This window comes from Perca fluviatilis, chromosome 23 (genome assembly GCF_010015445.1).
Source record: "Perca fluviatilis chromosome 23, GENO_Pfluv_1.0, whole genome shotgun sequence".
Lineage (NCBI taxonomy): Eukaryota > Metazoa > Chordata > Actinopteri > Perciformes > Percidae > Perca > Perca fluviatilis.
Window position 1 is genome coordinate 21,537,130 of NC_053134.1, and position 20,679 is coordinate 21,557,808.

A 20,679-nucleotide genomic window follows, 5' to 3' on the forward strand; every position below is an offset into this window, starting at 1 on the left:
ATATATGGGCTTAAAGAGACAGGCGCTAAAACGGATCGTTTCAGACAGAGGGTGAACTCAGGTACAGAATAAAGAATTAAGTGTTTTTTTAACATTAAAACATAAAAACAAACATTTTCTAGTAGAAACCCAAAATACAAGTATGAACCTAAAAATGAGCATGATTTGGGACCTGCAGTTAACTCTTGCTTTTCAAATCAAGCTGGCGCGCGCGCGCACACACACACACACACACACACACACACACACACACACACACACACACACACACACACACACACACACACACACACACCAATTCACAGCCTACCTCCAATATTCTGCATAATTATGGATCCGAATGCTGCCATTTTCCCGGGCCAACCAAATGCTCTCTCTCCCAGCTTCTCATAGATGAGGGATCCTGCCAGAACAGACAAGTTCACATTAGCCGTGAGAAAAATGTATTTCAGCCATCACAACAAGAACAGAGACAAAAAGCATCAGGTTCATTTGAAGTATATCTCAAGCACAACTTCTTTTTATGACCACAAGGGGGTGGATCAGTACAAAAAGACAGTTTTGCCAATAGTGTTTTAGAGCACAAGTTTCCAACCTTTTATTGACCCCTTAATACTAAGCAATACGTACTTGTGACCCCTAGCCATAGGCTGCATGTCTATTAGTTGTAAGCAGTTCAAAGACAGGCCTGAAGAGGTAGAAGTATTGATCGTTAACATTATTTCACACAAAAAAAGGAAGCAAAGATTGGATAAAAAGTGTAAAAAAACAAACAGCACGCAACCCCTCAGATTTATCTTACGACCCCAGGTTGGGAATAGAATGTGACTCGGGCTGCATTATTCTGTCCGAACCTGACTAAGAGAGAGTAGTAAATGAGCCCAACCTGAACCCGATAGGCATTCAGTTTTTTCTGTCCGAACCGGCTGAAGCACAGAGTTTGCGTTACATGAACATTTACCGTCTGAAATAGCCAATGTGGGGCCGTCACGTAGCAAACCCCAGCACTGAACAAAAATAGCCCAACACAGACAGCAGATCCATCATTTTTTGTTATTTTTACACTGTATTTAGACTAAAAATAGCTCGAAGCACCATGTCAAGAAGGTCAAACCCGACCCACACTCTAACATCATTTGTAAATCAACTTAAAACACCAACCTCCTTCTTTAGCTGTCATAAGGAGAAGATGTACAGAATATAAGGAGAGGCTGGCCACAGCGACGAGGAGGATTCTGCAGAGAGGGAAAGCAAAAGTCAGTGATCAGTGCAAAAATGAGACATGAAAACAACCCCTGTGTGAATGAAGTCAGCTTTGGTAATTTGAATCCTTTCAATCTAGAGACTAGGGAAAGAGACGAAAAGGAAGAAGAGAAAAGTCAACAGTATGGAGAAGGTTTTTGTGCTGGTGGTGTCTGACGAAATGTGTGGCAGAAGATAGCAGGAGTTCATTATTATTCCCTTTTCTGCTATAAGTTAAGTAGCTATTGTGATATTCCTCTACTCCATTGACACTGAGCTTCAGAGGAGTGCTCTCTTGTTCCTTAAAGCACCACCAGGTCATGAGGTGGCCACGCAGCAGGGGCATGGATAGTGGACAGGAGGTGTACGGTGACAGCAGGGTATCGGATGTTTAAAGCCACCCATGAATGCTGATAATGCATGGGGGCAGACAGAGCCGGGAGAAATATGGCAGAGGAATTGCGGCCACAGGGAGTTCAAACATGTCTGTGGGGCAGAGCTGCTCTATATTCCAGGTGGTAATGTGATTATCATTTATATTTTTGCAAGAGTTAATTCTGTCCCACTGGCCAGCCAACACATAGCCATATATCCCATGTATGCTTCTCCACTAGCGCCACCAGCACTGGTGGTTTTCGGTGAAATGCCTCGACAACTACTTTATTAAATTCAAACGCGTTCATGTCCCCCTTCAGGATGAATTGTAATAAAGCCATGACTCTTCATCTAGTGCCATCATCAGGTCAGATTTTTTATTTGTCGGAGTTTGTTTTATGACCAAATATCTGTAAAACTAATGACATTCCCATTAGGCTCATCTGTGCTGTGTGTTTGGTGCTAATCAGCAAATGTTAGCATGCTAACACACTAATACAGAAAAAATCTAAAATGGTTATCATTAGGCCTATACTGTACCCACCAAACGTCAGTGTGTTAGCATTGTCTTTGTGACAAGAGCATTTAGCTCAAAGCACCTGTGTCTTAGCACAGCTTTACAGAGCTGCTAGCATGGCTGTAGACTCTTCTTTCTTGTTTCTTTACATCTTCAAATGTTATCAAAACTTTGACTTTGATTTACAAAACTACATTGTACTGATAACAGCGAAATGTACAGTACACAACAACAACATATATACTTAAAATATAGTGCTAATGGCTAAATGGATGCACATTGGTGGGATAAAGCCTATCGTCCCTCCCTTCTCGCTATCAGAGCTTAGCGTCGCCGAGGACAGTTGTGATTGGTTTAAAGAAATACAAACAAGCCAGAGCGTTTTTTTCCCCCCTTATCCAAGAATAGATAGGCGATGGAATGTCGATACACAGAAAATAGAAGATTTTAGAGAAATAATATCAACAGCTACTCTGCCGCAGTAGTACTTACGTAAAGAGCACAATGCCGGTGTTTGCCATGGCGTAGGACAGGCCCAGGATGCCGCTGCCCATGATAGCGTTGCTCAAGTTGAACACAGACATCCCGAAGGAGGTGTGGCCGGGATGCTGCTCAGAGAGAAAAGAAAGAAGGAAGAGGGATATGTAATGAGGAAAACAGATGAACATTGCTGAAAAGTCTGCCTTTGAAATAAAAAAAATCGGTCTCAGATAATTGACGAAATTGACAATTCATCGGTAGTGTAGTCGTTGCAATAAGAAAGAAGGCAAACATTTGGCATGTGCATGCACAGGTAAATGACGCGGCAAACCACACAAGACTTTAATGCCAATAGTAAATATTTTGTCACCAACAAGCTGTAATTCAAGGAAATACTGTATACACCCTCAAATTCTCCCAAGAGCCTGGGTCTGCCGAGGTTTCTTCCTAAAAGGGAGTTTTTCCTCGCCACTGTCGCATTAGCCACCAATAATGCTTGTTCTTGGGGGAATTACTGGAATTGTTGGGGCTTTGTAAATTATAAAGTGTGGTCTAGACCTACTCTATCTGTAAAGTGTCTCGAGATAACTCTTGTTATGATTAGATGCTATAAATAAAATTGAATTGAATTCTCCTACACTGTTGGATACAGTTAAGTTTTATTGAATTGACCCATTCACACTCAACTTCTACTTCTACTTCAACACGTAAGTGCAAACATTTCCCAGAATGCCTTTTTAGTCCAATACACAAAATCCAAAGTTTTGGGTTTGTACTGGAAAATGTAATGTTTAAAAATACATTTGCTGCAGTGTAAGGCCGGTTACACACTGCACGCGTCTCGCGAGCGTGGCGTTTCTGTTGCGTCTCAGCTGCGTGGATTTTTCTGTGTCCTACATACCAGAAGCGTGTCTGACGCGGCGCTGCTCCTGCTGCTAGGTACAGGGAGGGCTGATCTCGGGACATAGTGCCAACAGATTCAAACTCTGATAAATGGGTAAGTGGGCTGTCTGAACAACTTTGTGTAGCTGTAAAGAGCCTATATAGCCTATCTGATGTTGGACCGTCACTCAGAACACACACTACGTTGTTATCGTAGCCTATCCTACCATTTATATATAGCCTACTGATTTGATTAAAGCAAGACAACGTCGGCAGTATTGACTGCAAAATATGTTACAGAATATTTCGTTCTGTATGACAGGTGCAATATTTGAAAATCTTTTCTGTGAAATTTTTTATTGATGTCAAAACCTAGACTTTCAAACATCAATATGTCATTTATTAATATGTATTTGTGTCTAAATGACATATAAACATATTTTCCTATTCTATTTTGCCTGGAAACGCTTCCAACACGCTCGCGTCTCGCGTGAAAAATAGGCGTCGGTTCTATTTCTAGCAGGCAGTGTGTAAGCTCTAACCTGTTAACATGGGAGCCGAAATATAAACGGACACGCTCATATTTCTGGTTTGCTAACATACTGTTATACCAGTTTCTAACAACCTTTATGGCTGCTCTCACAGTGACTAATGTGGCAAGGCTTACTTTGAATAAACCGACTGTAATTGCAGGACGCAAACTACTTACATATTCTTCATGGTATTCCTCATATTTCTTCTTCTTCATCAAACCATTTGACAGGAACTTCTGGCTTTCTCCGTCCTCATTGTCATCCATAAACTGACTGCAGGGGCAAAAAATAAAATAAAAAAATGAAGCATAAATGAACACATGCATACACTGTGGACAGTTCACTTTATATTATGTCAACTTTTAGGTTACATTTCATGACAAAAAATGTAAAAAGCCTTGCATCCCGCCATCAACTGTATCCTTTGTGTTGTGAGAGCAAACAGATCGGTTGACCTAAGTTAAGTTGGGTGTTGGGTTCAAAGTCGACAGAAAAAAAATAAAATCTGAAGCTGCTGTGGTTCGTCTTTCCGCTGTTCCAACAATCACCACTCTAGTTTGGTTGGAATAAATCCGTAATTCACCCATTAACATGTGGAAATATGTTGGCTCTACACACGCTAAAATGATCGTTTATGTGTGGAGAGGCCAGCGATAGCGCTCTCAGGGCTGTTTCTGGTTAAACAAAAAAGATTTTACTCTTGAACAAAAAGGTCTATCCTTTTCATAATGTTGTCAGACACTTAAAATAACAACCAGAGCCTGTCAGTTGCAAAAACAGCACTTTTAGTGGATGGAAATTGACGGTGTGCAATTGCCCGATATGATTACATTGCACCCTGGTTCGGGACTGCGGCTTACAGCATTGTTGCTCAATACTGGACCAATTTCAACGATTTTTGTCCACATTAGACACCAAGCATGGGAAAATGGGGTCCAGGTTGAAAAAAATTTAAATAAATAAATAAACACTTTAATTTACTTAGATGTGTGAAAATTAAATCCTTGCCACCACACACCAGTCGCCGCGTCCTTGTCAATCAACAGTGTTAGAGCATTCTGAGCAGCCCCCTAAAGTCCCACGGCTGTAACAACTGCCTCAATCTGAATGTCAAATGACTGGTGGTGCCCGCTAATATGGGGGCAGGAAATCTTCACATCACATCATGGATGCTGACCTGTCAATGGTGGCCTTCTCAGAGTCGATGGGCTCTGTGAAGCGGTCATCCAGGCTGTCGGTGCTGTCATCATCAGCCTCTGTGGAGACTTTACTTAGCTCCATACGATCCACGGCTCCCGGCATAGTGGTGCGCGGCAGGGCGAGAGGCGGAGAAGTTCGGTTTTCAGTATTTCAGCGTTTGGTATTCACAAGGCGTCGATGTGCTTCTTCTGTAACCTCTGCTAGAAGTTGTTACAAAAGACCTATAGAAAAACAGAAACAGAGGAAATTACTAAGACAGTTTTGAAGATGTTGGGTTCACATCTCCAGCAACAGAGGCTATACCTCAGGAATGCCTTTTGGCATTGGATGAAGAACACTTTGGGGAAAATGGGGCTCTCTGCCCTGCAAATCAGTCCATCTCATTTCCTGGAACTGAGGGATAGTTTGTTATGTTACCTCGAAGAGGAAAGCTGGGACATGATGCAACCTTGGTGCCTCACACAGCGCCACCAACACTAGCAGGGCTGCCGTCCTGTTAGCTTTATGGCTATTTCCATTTCACACCAGCTTGATTTCATGGCGCTAACAACTATATTTTGTTTATAATGGCTATTAGCAAAATACAATATATAATACAAATACTAATTGATGTCTCACTTGGGTCTGATCTATCTTTAGGAAGATATTACAATGTTCGAGGTACATAGAAATTCCTGGGCGGAGTTGAGTCAACAAACCCTGAAACCAGGTCAAAGATGCAATGAGTTCAAGAGATGGCCTGATGGCCACCAATAACAGGCTGCTTGTTTATGGTTTACTCAGCCTCACCCACTACCATTAAAGAAAAAAAGCCAACAGTGCTGCACAGGGGGAACGCACATTTTCCATCACTAGCATTCATCATTAAGTTGTTTAAGGAGTGCAAAAAACAGTGAACAAAGCCTGTGTGATTATAAATGGCCTCTAACAGCCAAATTATTTACAGGGCTGTTTGTCACTCACACAGTGAGCTCTTTGATTGGGTGGAGCCCTTGGCGAAACACAAAACATAGCAACACGTACACACCCGCAACAACGGAGGTGTCACACGAGAAAAATGTAGCTCTCAAATTATCTTTTGTTTCAAAGTATTTACAGCAGCAATTGGGTCATGCCAATCCCAATGGAATGCCGGAGCACAATTTAAAATATTTGTTGAATACCACTAAACACTCCACTGTGTTCACCAGCTAATCGCTAACGTTTCTGTCTGCCATTTGGTGCCTCGAAGAGTAGCGCACGTCTGTTATGTCGTTCAGAACAGCTGCTGCAGCCAAAAATGGCACTATGAAAGTGGTGAGAGTGAACCAAAACAATAAGGTTGATGGGTGGAAAAACTAAACAAAAGTAAAAGTAGGGCTGGGCGATATGGAGAAAATCAAATATCACGATATTTGTGGCCAAATACCTCGATATCGATACCGCAACGATGTTGTAGCGTTGACTATTGGTGCTTTCACAAAATATTTACACAATGAGATTTTTGATAAATAATCATCAGTAATGTGGATATAATGACTAAGTGGGTAAAGGCAAATAATAGAACCGCTAGAACAGTCTGGTAAGTTCAGAAAAGTGCATCACTTTACTGTAATGCAGCCTTTAAAACCAGGAGAAGACAACACTTATGCCATATTACGATATCCAAAATCTAAGATGATATCTAGTCTCATATCACGATATCGATATAATATCGATATATTGCCCAGCTCTAAGTAAAAGAATAGTATACCGGTATATTGAACTATACTATTACATTATTATTAGAGAACATGTAAACATAATGTAATATTGTAGCTGGACAAGTGTTTGTAAAATCTCGATCTGCAAAGTAAGTGTGAAATGAATGTCGTGGAGTTAAAAGTAAAATATTCCCCTCAGAAATGTAGCGACGTACGACAACTAGGCCAGGGTCGTCCGGAGGAGATGTGGCACACCTGTTCGGCCTGGCTCACATGTATTTAAGATGGCTGCCAACTATGCACTGGTCTCTTTTGTCTCATCACCATACACCACCCCCGGGGACACTCGGGCGCTTCATTTAGCCACTATATTTTGACTTTTCCTTTTACACACACTTCATGTTACACTCACCCATACGCTCCTTTCACTACTGACATTACTTACTTCCATGTTTGCCTTGAAGTTTATGCTTATATCTAGTTTGGCCCAATAAAACCGTTCAATCAGTCACATTTACTATGTGTATAAATCACCATACAACATGGTCTCAGTGCACTTTACAATTATAGGAAGACAGAAATAACAGATAACAGACCGCAACAAAACAATTGAACAGCATTCATTGTTTGTTCCGGATATGTTTGTGTGAGCTTCCTCTTTTGTTAAAAGTGGGAGCTAAATAGTAATGGAAATAATAGAAGTACAAGTACCTCAAAACGGTACACAAGTACAGATCACTACTCTTGTGAAAACTACCAACGGATGTTTGTTATGGCAAGTGCCCACTATAGGACTTGAGCTCAGATTTTCCACTCGCCAACAGTTTTTGGAGCTCCCGACAAAAAGCCCCTTATCAGAGGCAAGTCGGCATTGGCTCGGCGCTTGCGTGCACATGCTCGAGCGTGGTGTGTGGACTGTTCAAAAAACGTGAGACGAGAGGCCCCCTGGTGCGTCGCTGACACATTCCAGTTATCTAGCAGGATAAATATCTGGAGCTGTCGGGGATACGAATATGCTTATCCTAACCAATCCAATCAACAAAGGCTAAGAATACAAGCCAATCAGAGGCAGAGTAGGGCCGGTCATGCCTTCGCCATCCTAGGAAATGTAAATTTGCGTTGGGGAGCAAAATTGCGGGCTGAGGGGAAACCAGGCAGAGGTGTCGCCTGTTACTTTAGTGTGTGCTAGGGTGTAATTTCCACACTTTTCAAAAAACCCATTTGTGTCCTCCCCACTTTCAAATTGAGAACATTATTGACTCTATAAAATGATTCTGTCAAGTCTTGGCGATCGCCCTTATAATAAACAGTAAAGAAAGTAAGACTTTTTTTTCCTTTTACATAGTTCAGTACCGTTCTTTCTGGCAGAATTTGTCATTATGATCAACTTTATTATTTGCTAGATTTTGTCTGGATAGTCCCTAAATGTGTGTAGAAATGCAGGAATTGGGATTCAAATCCAAAAAACAATTCTGGTATAGGACCCCCTGTTTTGTGTCCCCCCGCCCCCCCCACTTCTCAAACCAAAGTTACACCCTTGACTGTGGACCAAAGTTGTTGCTAATAGAGAACACAGGCTATAAAAAGTAAAGATCTGTGGAAACGGGCTATTTTGTGAACATGTGTGCCAACAGCAAAACACCCCCTGAAATGGCTATGTCTAAACGTTCTGTTTTTGTTGTTGCTGCAAATCAGCCACCAACTACTTGTTTCTGACGGACATCCAAAAATCCTGTCTCGCGTATTGGAATTACGCCATTTCCCGTGTCACTTCTCGCGTGTGTTTTCGTGACAAAAATGTATTTTGGAGACTAGATTATGGGATTCCCCTGGTGAAAGATCTAGTAGTGTGTGAACCCCATTTGCCAGTCAGTCAGGTAGTGTGAAAAGATAACAACAAGACAGCAAGTTGTGTAATGTGAATAGTACAGCGAGCCGGCGATGTTGAAGTCTTGTATTAGGAACTTAGCTTTTAGTAACAGTTTCTACTGAAAAGTGGTTTAGCAGCGGGATGTTTACATCACAATGTGTACAGTCAACCTGCCAACAGGTGTTACAACTCTCCACCCTGACCCCATGCAGTTGGTTCTACAAGGTTAAACTCTTTTAAATAAAGTTTCAGTCATTGGTAGGCTGTTGTTTCCCCTGTGATCTTTAAACCTCCAATATCTTTGAGCCAACAGAGATTAAGCGGCTATATTACCATTAACAACCGCATCACACAGGCTAGTACACCTAATCTCTCACTGTCGCTCTCTGCTGTGTGACGAGAGAGCGGTTTTCACTTTTCATTGCCAAGAGGATTAACCTGTCTGACTTGGTTAACTTCACGCATTCCCGGATTCAATGCTGCTGTTGTTACAACCATAACACTATGGAAGCACACTTTTGGCAACATGCCACAGTGGCCTGGCTCTGACGCAGTATCAGTTTTGCATAGGTGAAACTGACTGCAGTTGACGCCTACGATTACCACAGGCCCTGTTCAGACCTGGCATTAACATGTGTCTTGGGCGATGTGATCACAAGTGGACAGCTCTAAGTACGCCAATTCACACCTGGCATTAGACTGCGCATCCACATGCATCTGGAGTGACCACTTCAGAGACAACAATGCGTTGTGGTTTTTAACAGGCGGATGCATGCATCTTGAGTGACCACTTCAGTGATAACAATGCATTGTGGTTTTTAACCAGCGGGAGGCAACAGTGCACTTGCCATGCCCAGTCTGCCGGTAAATTTAAGGAAAAATAAATCAAAACAATGCATACTGGGTCTATTCGTTTGCGTGTTCCAGGAAAACCACATTGCCCAAGATGTTTCATGCACTCGTAATATATTTCTTGGGCTTCTCGAAAATGTCAGATGCCGTGGACAAAGTCAGCTTATGGGACCTCGTTAAGAACAAAAACCAAGGAAGAGCCTTTAAATAAAGAGTTGTCAGTCCCATACGGTTCCTCTCGTCCACCCAGGTGTTATTCATCATGGAAAAGATCTGCTCTAAAGGGGCATTCCTGCCAGATAAACACGAATTGGCGAACTGACAGTGTACACCTACACCCCTTGTCTTGAAATGGGCAAACGTCTTCGCCCAGCGCTCGTCTGCTGGTTTCTCTATGTTCCACTGTGTGGACTCCCAAAAAGAATTGTATCACGTGGGACTGATGTGAAGTTGAGGATCTTGATCGTTACCCGGTCAGTTTGTTTGAAGTACAGGATGACTATTGGAATAGGCTTCACTGCCTTGTGTTGAACCATCCAGGTAACATCAACAACAAGGTCGACATCCATAGTGTCTGCCTTAAGCAACTCAAGACTTTCTCTTCGGCATGACATCTAACCCTTAGCTTACTGACAGGTTCTGTCAGAAAGAGGTGTTTCATATATATATATATATAGAAATGATGGCCCATATTGAGAGGATAGCATCTTGCAGTTGATGGAGATTTGTGGGATGCACATCCAGGGCACGAAGCTCCCGTTCCACCACATCCCAAAGATGTTCTATTGGGTTGAGATCTGGTGACTGTGGGAGCCATTTTAGTACAGTGAACTCATTGTCATGTTCAAGAAACCAATTTGAAATGATTCGCGCTTTGTGACATGGTGCATTAACTTGCTGGAAGTAGCCATCAGAGGATGGGTACATGGTGGTCATAAAGGGATGGACATGGTCAGAAACAATGCTCAGGCAGGCTGTAGCATTTAAACAATGCCCAGTTGGTACTAAGGGGCCTAAAGTGTGCCAAGAAAACATCCCCCATACCATTACACCAACGTATTTACGCCAAATTCTGAGTCTACCATCTGAATGTCTCAACAGAAATCGAGACTCATCAGACCAGGCAACATTTTTACAGTCTTCAACTGTCCAATTTTGGTGAGCTTGTGCAAATTGTAGCCTCATTTTCCTATTTTTAGTGGAGATGAGTGGTACCCGGTGGGGTCTTCTGCTGGTGTAGCCCATCCGCCTCAAGGTTGTGCGTGTTGTGGCTTCACAAATGCTTTGCTGCGTACCTCGGTTGTAACAAGTGGTTATTTGAGTCAATGTTGATCTTCTACCAGCTGGAATCAGTCGGCCCATTCTCCTCTGACCTCTGGCATCAACAAGGCATTTTGGCCCCCCAGGACTGCAGCATCCTCGATGTTTTTCCTTTTTCAGACCATTCTTCGTAAACCCTAGAAATGGTTGCGTGTGAAAATCCCAGTAACTGAGCAGATTGGGAAATACTCAAACCAGCCCGTCTGGCACCAACAACCATGCCACGCAAGTTTGGAGTTCAGGAGATTGTCTAGACCTGGACCACACCCCTAAATGCATTGAAGCAGCTGCAATATGATTGGTTGATTAGATAATCGCATTAACGAGAAATCTTACAGGTGTTCCTAATAATGTTTAAGGTGAGTGTGTGTGTGTATATATATATATATATATATATATATATATATATATATATATATATATAAAACAGCCCTGACAGTGACCCATTGATTGATTGATGGTGTGTGTGCATTGTTCATGTTTTTTGGGTTGGGTAATAATGTAAGCGCTGAAAACAAGTGTAATATTATTATTCCAATTGCGGTGAAAACGGGACAATTTTGTAGTGAATGTCGAAAACCGGGACATTTGAGTGTTTCACAGATATTTGTCGGGACTCTGGACACCCCAGCTTGAAACTGGGACAAACCTGGACAAACTGGGACGTCTGGTCACCAACCTGTGTTGCTGGAAGTTGATTTCCCGCTTACATTTCATTTAATCCTCCCCCCAACATTTTTTTTTTTTTTTTTTTTTTTTCTCTAATTTTTTTTTTTTCTCCCTCTTTTTAAAAATTTTTTTTTTTTTTTTTTCCTTTTTTTTTTTTTTTTTTTTCTTTTATTCCTTCCCATTGCTACACATTTGTTTTTTTTTTTTTTTTTATTTTTTTTTTTTTTTTTTTTTTTTTTTTTTTTTTTTTTTTTTTTTTTTTTTTGTTTTACAGCTGTTGGCTTTAATACTGGGCCAGGCCACACACTGGCCAACACACACAAGTAAGCTTACAGCTTTCTCATGATTCAAAAATATATTCCGTTTTTTGTCTTAGATGTCTGAAACTGTCTTAGATATGATGACCAGCTTTAAAAATAAATTTCAGTTGGTCCAACATGCTGCCACTAATTTTGAAAGCAGAAGCAAACCTGCATGGTGACTTGTGAAAATAGAAAACAGGAAAACACAAGCAAATCAACCAAACTTATTAGTAACCACACTTCCTGTTAGCAGGTTCACAGAGTAACCCAAAGCATCAAAGGAAAGCATGCAGAAATGCGTGAACTTTGTTCTAAGTCAACAAGTTTAGGGCCAAAAAACTGCATGCATTGAATTGCAGATCAAGCGATAAGCAGTTATGTTCATAGCTTCATTTGATTTACGGAATGTCTTGTAGTCACTATGTGTACAGATTGTAATATGAAACATTCATTGAAAATCAAAAAGCGGAAAAAACTAACTTTTCCAAACTTTTGCATAGTTTCAAATTAAAAGAACACTTTGAAACAACTAGTAGATCAGGTCTAGCAACAAATCCATTTAAAACCTCCTGAATTCCCTCTGAAAAACTCTATCTGATATTCCTCCACCCAAACAAACTCTTGCATCAGCCACCTGAAAGCAACATTCCTTCCAGCAATGTACACTGCTGAAACTCTAGTCTACTTCACTTGTAACAGCGAAAGCCAGTGTGTTTTCCTTAAACACACCCTACTGCAGCTCAAAAAGTAGAGTCAAGAAAAGACTTTCGCTCCAAAGAACTACTTGGAGAATTTCCATCATTCCAGGGTTTGAAACGCTTTTTTTCATGCACATCATGAACCACATTTTTTTAAGCAAAGCAGGCATACTCACTTCATAAAAAATAAAAATAAATAAAAAATCCTTAAATTGGTATCCGGATTGTTCCTTTACTTTCTTTTGGAATAAATGTATTCTTAAACAAGATGAAGGACAGGTGAATGGGCGAGCGGCTGCAGCTGTTTTGTGTCTCAGGTGAGAGAGAGCAGGCTTTTTAAAAGGGAGCAGGGAGGGCCTCTGTTGACCAATGAGGGAAGACAGGGGCCCCTCCCTCTTTCAGCACCCTCGTAACTCCTCCACTACACACACAAACACAGGCACCCACATCTGCCTTCACAGAAATTACATAAAAGTAAGAAAAAAGTAATAACACTAATTAAAAAATCTAAAAAACCTGATTGAAAGAAAGGAAACATGTAACTAGATAGATAGCTAGGGAGATAGATAAGATAGATAGGTAGGTAGGTAGGTAGGTAGAGAGAGAGAGAGAGAGACAGAGAAAGAGAGAGAGAGAGATAGATAGATAGATGTTAAATAAATTAATGAAGAGAAAATGTAATCTAGAAATCAAAATTTTTACATGGCCAGAATGTTTGCCACCGTAAGACTGAAGACACCAGAGTGCACCAATGCTTTTAAATATGCTGCGCGCACACACACACACATACACACACACACACACACACACACACACACACACACACACACACACACACACACACACACACACACACGCTTGAAACAACTGACTGCTGTCACTGTGTGGTCTCTTCGGTACCGACAAAGACAGACACACATGTTTGTACACGCAGCTGCACACACACAGATGCCCAAGAGTGCTGCGGGCAACTGGCAGTGGTTTTGGAGTAGGCTGTGCCGCCGACCGACCAACCAGAGCACAGCGTTGGGGATATCGCCATGCCCAAGGTCATGTTCATGTCAGGGATGAGGTTTTTATCTCTGTCCACTTTGTAATGCTGTCCTAAAGGAGGAACACACACACAAGTGCAGCATGTGAGGGACAAACTGCAACACAGCAACTTCGAAACTTTTTAAATCTGAGTAAAAACTTTCTATCGACAAAAGACAAAATCGTTCAAGTGGGTTCAAATCATGGAAGCCCAATCAATGTGGTTAGATTAAAAGAATCCGAATCTTTCGAGTGTGCCTGTGACAGGCTGCAAATGAGACTTCCTGTCGACAACAGCCACTTAACAAAAAAGACAACAGCAACGCTTCAGCGTTCTAACTTTCAATCATGACAAGTAGGATTGTTTTAAGTTGGTTGATGGTTAGTCTCGCATTGCCAGACCTTCGTCCACAGCGCTGCAGCGGAGGGTCTGGCTAGTCCACACACAGCATTCTGGGATGGGAGATAAACATGCTCCAGTTTATTGGCATTTCTTTAAAGGTCCCATGGCATGACAATTTCACTTTGAGGTTTTTTAACATTAATATGCATTCCCGCAGCCTGCCTATGGTCCCCCAGTGTCTAGAAATGGTGATAGGTGTAAACCGAGCCCTGGGTATCCTGCTCTGCCTTTGAGAAAATGAAAGCTCAGATGGGCCGATCTGGAATCTTCTCCTTATGAGGTCATAAGGAGCAAGGTTACCTCCCCTTTCTCTGCTTTGCCCGCCCAAAGAATTTGGCCCGCCCATGACAGAGAGACATCATGGCTTTCAAACGAACAAAGAAGCAGTTGGTCAAGCCCCCCCCCCTCTCCTCCTCAATAGCTACAGACACAGAAATGGCTGGTCGGTCGGCGGCACAGCCTACTCCAAAACCACTGCCAGTTGCCCGCAGCACTCTTGGGCATCTGTGTGTGCACATCCTAAGGAAAGCTCAATGTGGGACTGGCTCTAGTGGCTGTAATTCTGCACCAAGGCTGAAAGAGACTTCAGATACAGTATTAGGGGACCACTAAGGTCTATATAAAAGTATCCAAAGAGCACCATGTCATGGGACCTTTTTACCAATCACAATCGTCTTGGCCGGACGGAGCAACGGGAAGCCTCGGAAAGGAACCTGTTTTGGTGGAACATGTGTACGTTCAAAAGTAGTTTTAGTCTTGCAACAGAAACCTCAGATTGGACAGATAGTCTAGCTAGCTGTCTGGATTTACCCTGCAGAGATCTGAGGAGCAGTTAACCATAGTCCCCATCCCCCAAATAAGAAACACAACTTTTCTTAGAGTCAAGCAATGTGGGTATTGGTCATTTAGGAAAAAAAAGCAAAGCCACAAGACAGCTGACAAGTTGTATATACAGGAATCCCTACAGAAAACAACTAAGTGAATAGCAGTGAAAGTCAAATTCCCACAAACCGCGAACTCGTCCCCACAATCCTTTCTGTAGCTGCAGGGACATTCCTTAAATGGCATCGCAGTCCTTCAAGTGTTTTTTTTGGACTTCACATGCTTAGCCAATCACCTGTGACTAGAAAGCTGTCCCTGAGCCAATCCTGTGATTTACCAAACAGAGATAAGGGTTAGCTTGGGGGGGGGTTGGGGGTCATAAACCTCAGAGTGGAGCAGCAGCCAGCTATATGACTGAGCTCAAAGATATCACATACACATGAAAACCAAACGATTCAAAGTGTCCTGTTGAGGCAAAGAACCATGGGTAACTGATATCTCTGTGGCATAATGCCAGAACCTGTTGAGGCAGGAATAAAATAACACAAAGAGGTGTAATGGTTTGTCACGATAACAGAGATTTCTTTTATCTGTAGTGCAAAAACTTAAAGGGACACTCCACCAATTTTACACATGAAGATCAGTTTAATCATCACAAGATGCACTGTTCAGACAACAGTTGTATAACGTCTTCTGTTGTTGTGTAGGACGCTTAGACTCAAAGTCTGACAAAATAACCCTGATGATGTCATCTTCTGTCAGGGCTTGAGACTTTTCACATCATTTTCAAGTCTTTGATACGAAGTGGGGACATAGAGTTTTAAAGTTGGGACCTTTACCAGCGAAGAACAGCTGGACACTGGATGGCTGTTTGGGCACAAGGGACTTACTATATTTTGTGTGTATATTTTGCATAAGTGTATTCCCCTAGATAATAACGAATTCAGAGTAATAACGATGAATGAATAATTTAATATTATATTAGGTGTAAAAGAATAGCAAATTTTAAATATATTCTCTCAGAATAGAAAATTGAAAAAAACACAAACATTGGTTCAGTTAGTATGTGCACTATAGCAAATGTTGCAAAGCGGAAACAATTAGTTGATTTGCACAAGAATTGGTACATGAATCCATGTCGAAAATAATCGTTAGCTGCATGTTTATGACAAGAATTGTAGTTTAAAGGTCCACTGTGTAGGAATTTCTCCCATCTAGCGTTGAGATCATATATTGCAATCAACTCTCTCGCACCACGCAGTTCAAAGTACGTATTACAGCTACGGTAGCCTTCGCGCTTCAAAAAGTCAGTCTCTTGCTCTTTTAAATATCCTTTCTCTTTTTCTGGGGGAAGAAGAAATTGGATTTTGAATATGTGTGGCCCTCCATGTTTCCTTCTTCAAACTTGTCGGGGCCGGTAAGCTACGATACCCATTAGCAGCACCTGTGAGCATATCCTGTGACAGCGAAAACGCGAAAGGCGGAGCAGTATGTCCTGTATGTCCCTCACCGGCTAACGTATTTCAAGATGGCGCATGAATATGGAGCGTCTACCCCAGTTCATGTGAATGCAAATGTAAAATTTCAAGCCAAAAGGAATAGTTGGAATTGATGGAGGTGGTAAATATTCATGAAAAAGGACAAGTTTGTGAACGGGCAACACAGATTTTGATAATTAACAACTAAACACGTTACACACTGGACCTTTAAGTATTTTATTATTATGTTTGTTTCTTAGAAGTGTGATACAGTGTCAATATGGCACTCTGTAGGCTATGGTTAGTTTTTGAAATACACAGGTTTAGTTCGCTTGATTTGGGACATGATGAATTGTCAAGTGTCCACCTTAATGCAGTTGTATCATCCAGGTAAATATGTATGTTGTATGAAAAGGGTCTCTCTTTAACAGAACATAGACTGACAACAGCTGAACCGGTTGCTCTAACTTGGACACAGTTGTATGGTCTTCTACTCTTTCAGTTTTCTTTTGACTCTTTCCAGTAAATGTTGATCAATGTTCACTCAAACTTGTTGTAATAAGCATATTTGTAAAACTGAGTCATGTTACGGACAGTGTCCACCTACTGCTGAGCTTGCCAACACATTTTGACTTTTTTGTGAAGTTCATTTGAAGCGTAGCCTAATTTTCCAAAATATAGTTTTGATATGACAAGGAAGTGTCTAGTTTTGAAACAGGATCTGGTGAAGTGATTGCTCAAATAGGAGATGAGGTAATACTATGATATTATTTCTCTCTAATTCAGTGTGCAGCTGCTGATCTTTTTTTAATCACCTCTGTGTGTTTTAACTTGAGAACGTAAGACCTGTTGAAAACCCTGACGTTGAAAATTCTGTTTAAAAAATATGGTACAGCTGCAAAGATTGATCGATTAATCGATTAGTTGTCAACTATACAATTAATCACCAACTATTTTGATAATCGATTAATCAGATTGAGTCACCAACAAGTAAAAATGTCCAGCTTCTTAAATGTGAATAATTTATAGCTTATTCACTCCTTTATGTATTAAGTAAACTGAATATCTTTGAGTTGTGGACAAAACAAGACACTTGCGGATGTCACATTGGGCTTTGGGAAACACTTGTCAAAATGTTTCACCATTTTCTGACATTTTATAGACCAAACAACTAATTGATTAATTATGAAAATAATCGTCAGATTAATCGACAATAAAAATGATCAATAGCTGCAGCCGTACAAATTGGTCTCCTCTTTGGCTTATCAACATTCAACTAGATTTCCTGACGTGGACGTGTTAATGTGTGAATTTCTGTCGCAGGAGAATAACATCAGTGTTAACATCAGCTGAACAACATAGGTCCGCCATGGATCAAGGGGTTATTAACCTCCACTTTTTAAACAAAACATCACTAATGTGACACCATGGACTATAACTTAGTACCTTTTGGTTATTTGAATGGATGAATACGATACACACACACACACACACACACACACACACACACACACACACACACACACACACACACAAATCTTTGGCCAGATGACATCCAATATCTGCTCAAATATCAAATAAAACAGTCCTTGGACTATCTAAAAAGGGTGAAAGATAAACGTGTTATATATGTATATATGTTAGAATAATATTCTAAATCTCTTTGAGTCTTTAAAAATAAGATGGCCTCTAAGAATTTCACATGTCCAAGGCAACAGATATTTCTGGCCCCTGCGTGCAAAATCTATCAGCACTGTGTACTTGTTTGCAAGTAGGCGACGGCTATATAATGTAACATACATCACATTACACTTATTGTTTATAGAAATGTGACCAACGTTTGTTTTTTTTCCTCCTCAGGACATTTTGCGATTAAGACAAGAACAATTTCATTACATCTTTTAACTGTATTAAAGCTAGGTAGGTCATTTAAGAACAAACTTTACTCAGTTAAACTAATTCACACAAGTCATGGGAGCTGGAAATTGCAATCACAATCCTCCACTGGAAGCCACAAAGCAAATGCAATTAAGTGGAAGTAGAAAATTCAGTTATTGTTGGATGTTTGGGTTATTCATTCTTGACATAACCAACCTGCCTATCTAACCGCTCATGTGTCAAAATAAATTATTACAAATAAGTTGTGGCGACTTCCAAGCTGCATAAGTATCACTAGCAAACTAAACTCAGTCAGAATTACTACAACGTGCTGCTACAAATCACCCACTTTCTCTGTGATGTTGAGGACATATGCTGAACCATAAATACATGCACCCTCTCTGAGGTGACATGAGTTAAAGGCATAGTTTGAAATTCAGGGATCTTGTGCACTTCCTTGCAGAGAGTTCAATGAGAAGATTGATACCATTCACATCTGTACACTAAATATAAAGCCACAGCCAGCAACTGATTAGCTTAGCTTAGCATAATGACTGGAAATAGCTTCCTATCTATGTCCAAAGATAACAAAACCTACATACCAGCAACCTCTGCAGCTCACTGAATAACATGTTATATCTTGTTAGTTTAATAATGTGAAAACATTCCTATTTTCTGAGCAGTGAGTCACCGTGAAGTTGCCAGGCAACCTGTTTTGTTTGTAGCATACAGATATGAGTGGTATCGATCGTCTCATCTAATGCTCGACAAGAAAGCAAAAAAAAAAAGCACAGTTCCCAAAATGCCAGACCATTCCTTTTAATTGATAAAGCACATTAGCACCTCGGCCTAAATCACTACTGTCTCGTTGTCATCTCTGTAACATTAATGGCACCAGAAACGTGATCACAATAAACTGCAAAAAGGTTGCAATGCTCCCAGTGCGTGAGCCTGTCGAGGCTGGTTCAACCATACCCAACCAATAATAGCTACTGCTGAAGCATCTCATGTACAGTGGGAGAGATTTACAGCTGCTGGTTATGTGAAGTGCTGTAACTCAGGAGGCTACTGTGCTCAAGTTATAATATTTAACACTTGAGTCCTTGGCCGACCGATGGTGGAGCATACAGAACTGAGAGCCACACACATCTGTGTTAAACTACGCGCACACACACACACACCCTCCTCCAGATGATCCAGCGTCAGTGCTTCCACTTGGGAAGAATTTATTATATGAGGCACGTTGAGACAACTCCCTCTTTTCTTTTGCGGAATTTTTTTATTCACACATTTCCGAAGCATGTGGACTATTAGACCATGCCATGGTCTATTATTAACATTTGGTTCCAAGATATCTAATCTTTGTTGTATTTAGGTTTTAGATGATGTGTGCTCTACTTTGGTCTCTGCTTTTGCTTTAGCATCTGGTTTGTTTGGGAGACATTTGTCGAGTGTGGTAAGTAGGCTGTTTGGGTTGCACAAGTCTCTGATTTGTTCCACGGAGCGCTTTGTGTTGTGTTTGCAGGTGATTTTGTGGTGCAGTTTGTGTGTTCCTGTGTACGGCTGGTAAATTGCTGCTGTCCCTGTAGGCTTAAGAGTGAATTATCTTTGGAGTTTGTTAAATACTGTTGACGCACGTTTGTTTTTTGCTCCGTAGTGTAGCTGTGGGTCCGGTGCAGGTGGCGTGCTTCAAAACTAACTTCTATTTTGACTCAAATAATTAGAAGAAAAAAAAATCTGCAAATTTAAGTTGCATATGTCAATCCGTTTAGTTTTACATGATAACAAAACTAATCAAACAAAATAACTCAAACACCATATAACGTTCTACGGTTTCCACAGTTCTACTTTCCACCTTACTGCGTTTCCACACACCAAAAACCATACTCAAAAACACTTTCAACCTCGATGTGTGCAACACACCTGTCGCAATTAGTGCACACTTACATAAACTTTGGCTGGTAGCCAAGAAAATGGCATGGAGTTTAGCTAGTTTCTGGTTAGATAGTTAGAGGGAAGGGGCTGCAGTGATGCTATGGCTGTGTATTGGAGTGTTGAGCTCTTGCAGGTAGTTTGTTAGCGTGTTACGGTGGTTTACATTCTGTTCGCATCAGTTTTGGATTGTATGATATTTGGGCAGATAAGTTAATGCCCTTGTTTCCGTAAATCATGGCTAGTGGAGCACTTTTTCAGAGTTAAAGAAGTGAGTTTCTTCAACATGGTTTGGTATCAAATGAGTCGGGAAGACATTAGGGTGATAGGGTGCCCAATTTTGTTGTAAAGTGAAAAACTTTAAAAGTTAAAGTACTTGAGAAGGTTTAAGTAGCAGTTCTGTTGGAAGGTTGCTAAAGCTCATGCCTTGGTTGGGTTAGTTTTGTTGTAGCTTTGGTCCCCGTTGTATTGTGCATGGTTGGCTAGTGAGCCGTTTTGTTTGGGGAAGGACC

General features: G+C 41.1%; 1 protein-coding gene across 2 annotated transcripts in view; it reads right to left on the bottom strand.

The window, feature by feature from the left end:
• The window catches only part of slc38a4 (solute carrier family 38 member 4), a 52,489-nt gene that overhangs the window by 18,505 nt on the left and 13,305 nt on the right, over positions 1–20,679 (bottom strand). The window contains exons 1-6 of one of the 2 annotated variants that reach the window (XM_039792248.1): positions 12,799–12,938; positions 5,207–5,450; positions 4,206–4,302; positions 2,627–2,742; positions 1,162–1,235; positions 311–403 (exon numbers count right to left, since the gene is read on the bottom strand). In XM_039792248.1, the coding sequence (XP_039648182.1) occupies positions 311–403; positions 1,162–1,235; positions 2,627–2,742; positions 4,206–4,302; positions 5,207–5,331 (505 nt within the window). In that variant the 5' untranslated portion in view covers positions 5,332–5,450; positions 12,799–12,938. Of the gene's footprint in view, positions 1–310; positions 404–1,161; positions 1,236–2,626; positions 2,743–4,205; positions 4,303–5,206; positions 5,451–12,798; positions 12,939–20,679 lie in introns of those variants that run through there. The other variant, XM_039792250.1, reaches the window with a different exon arrangement.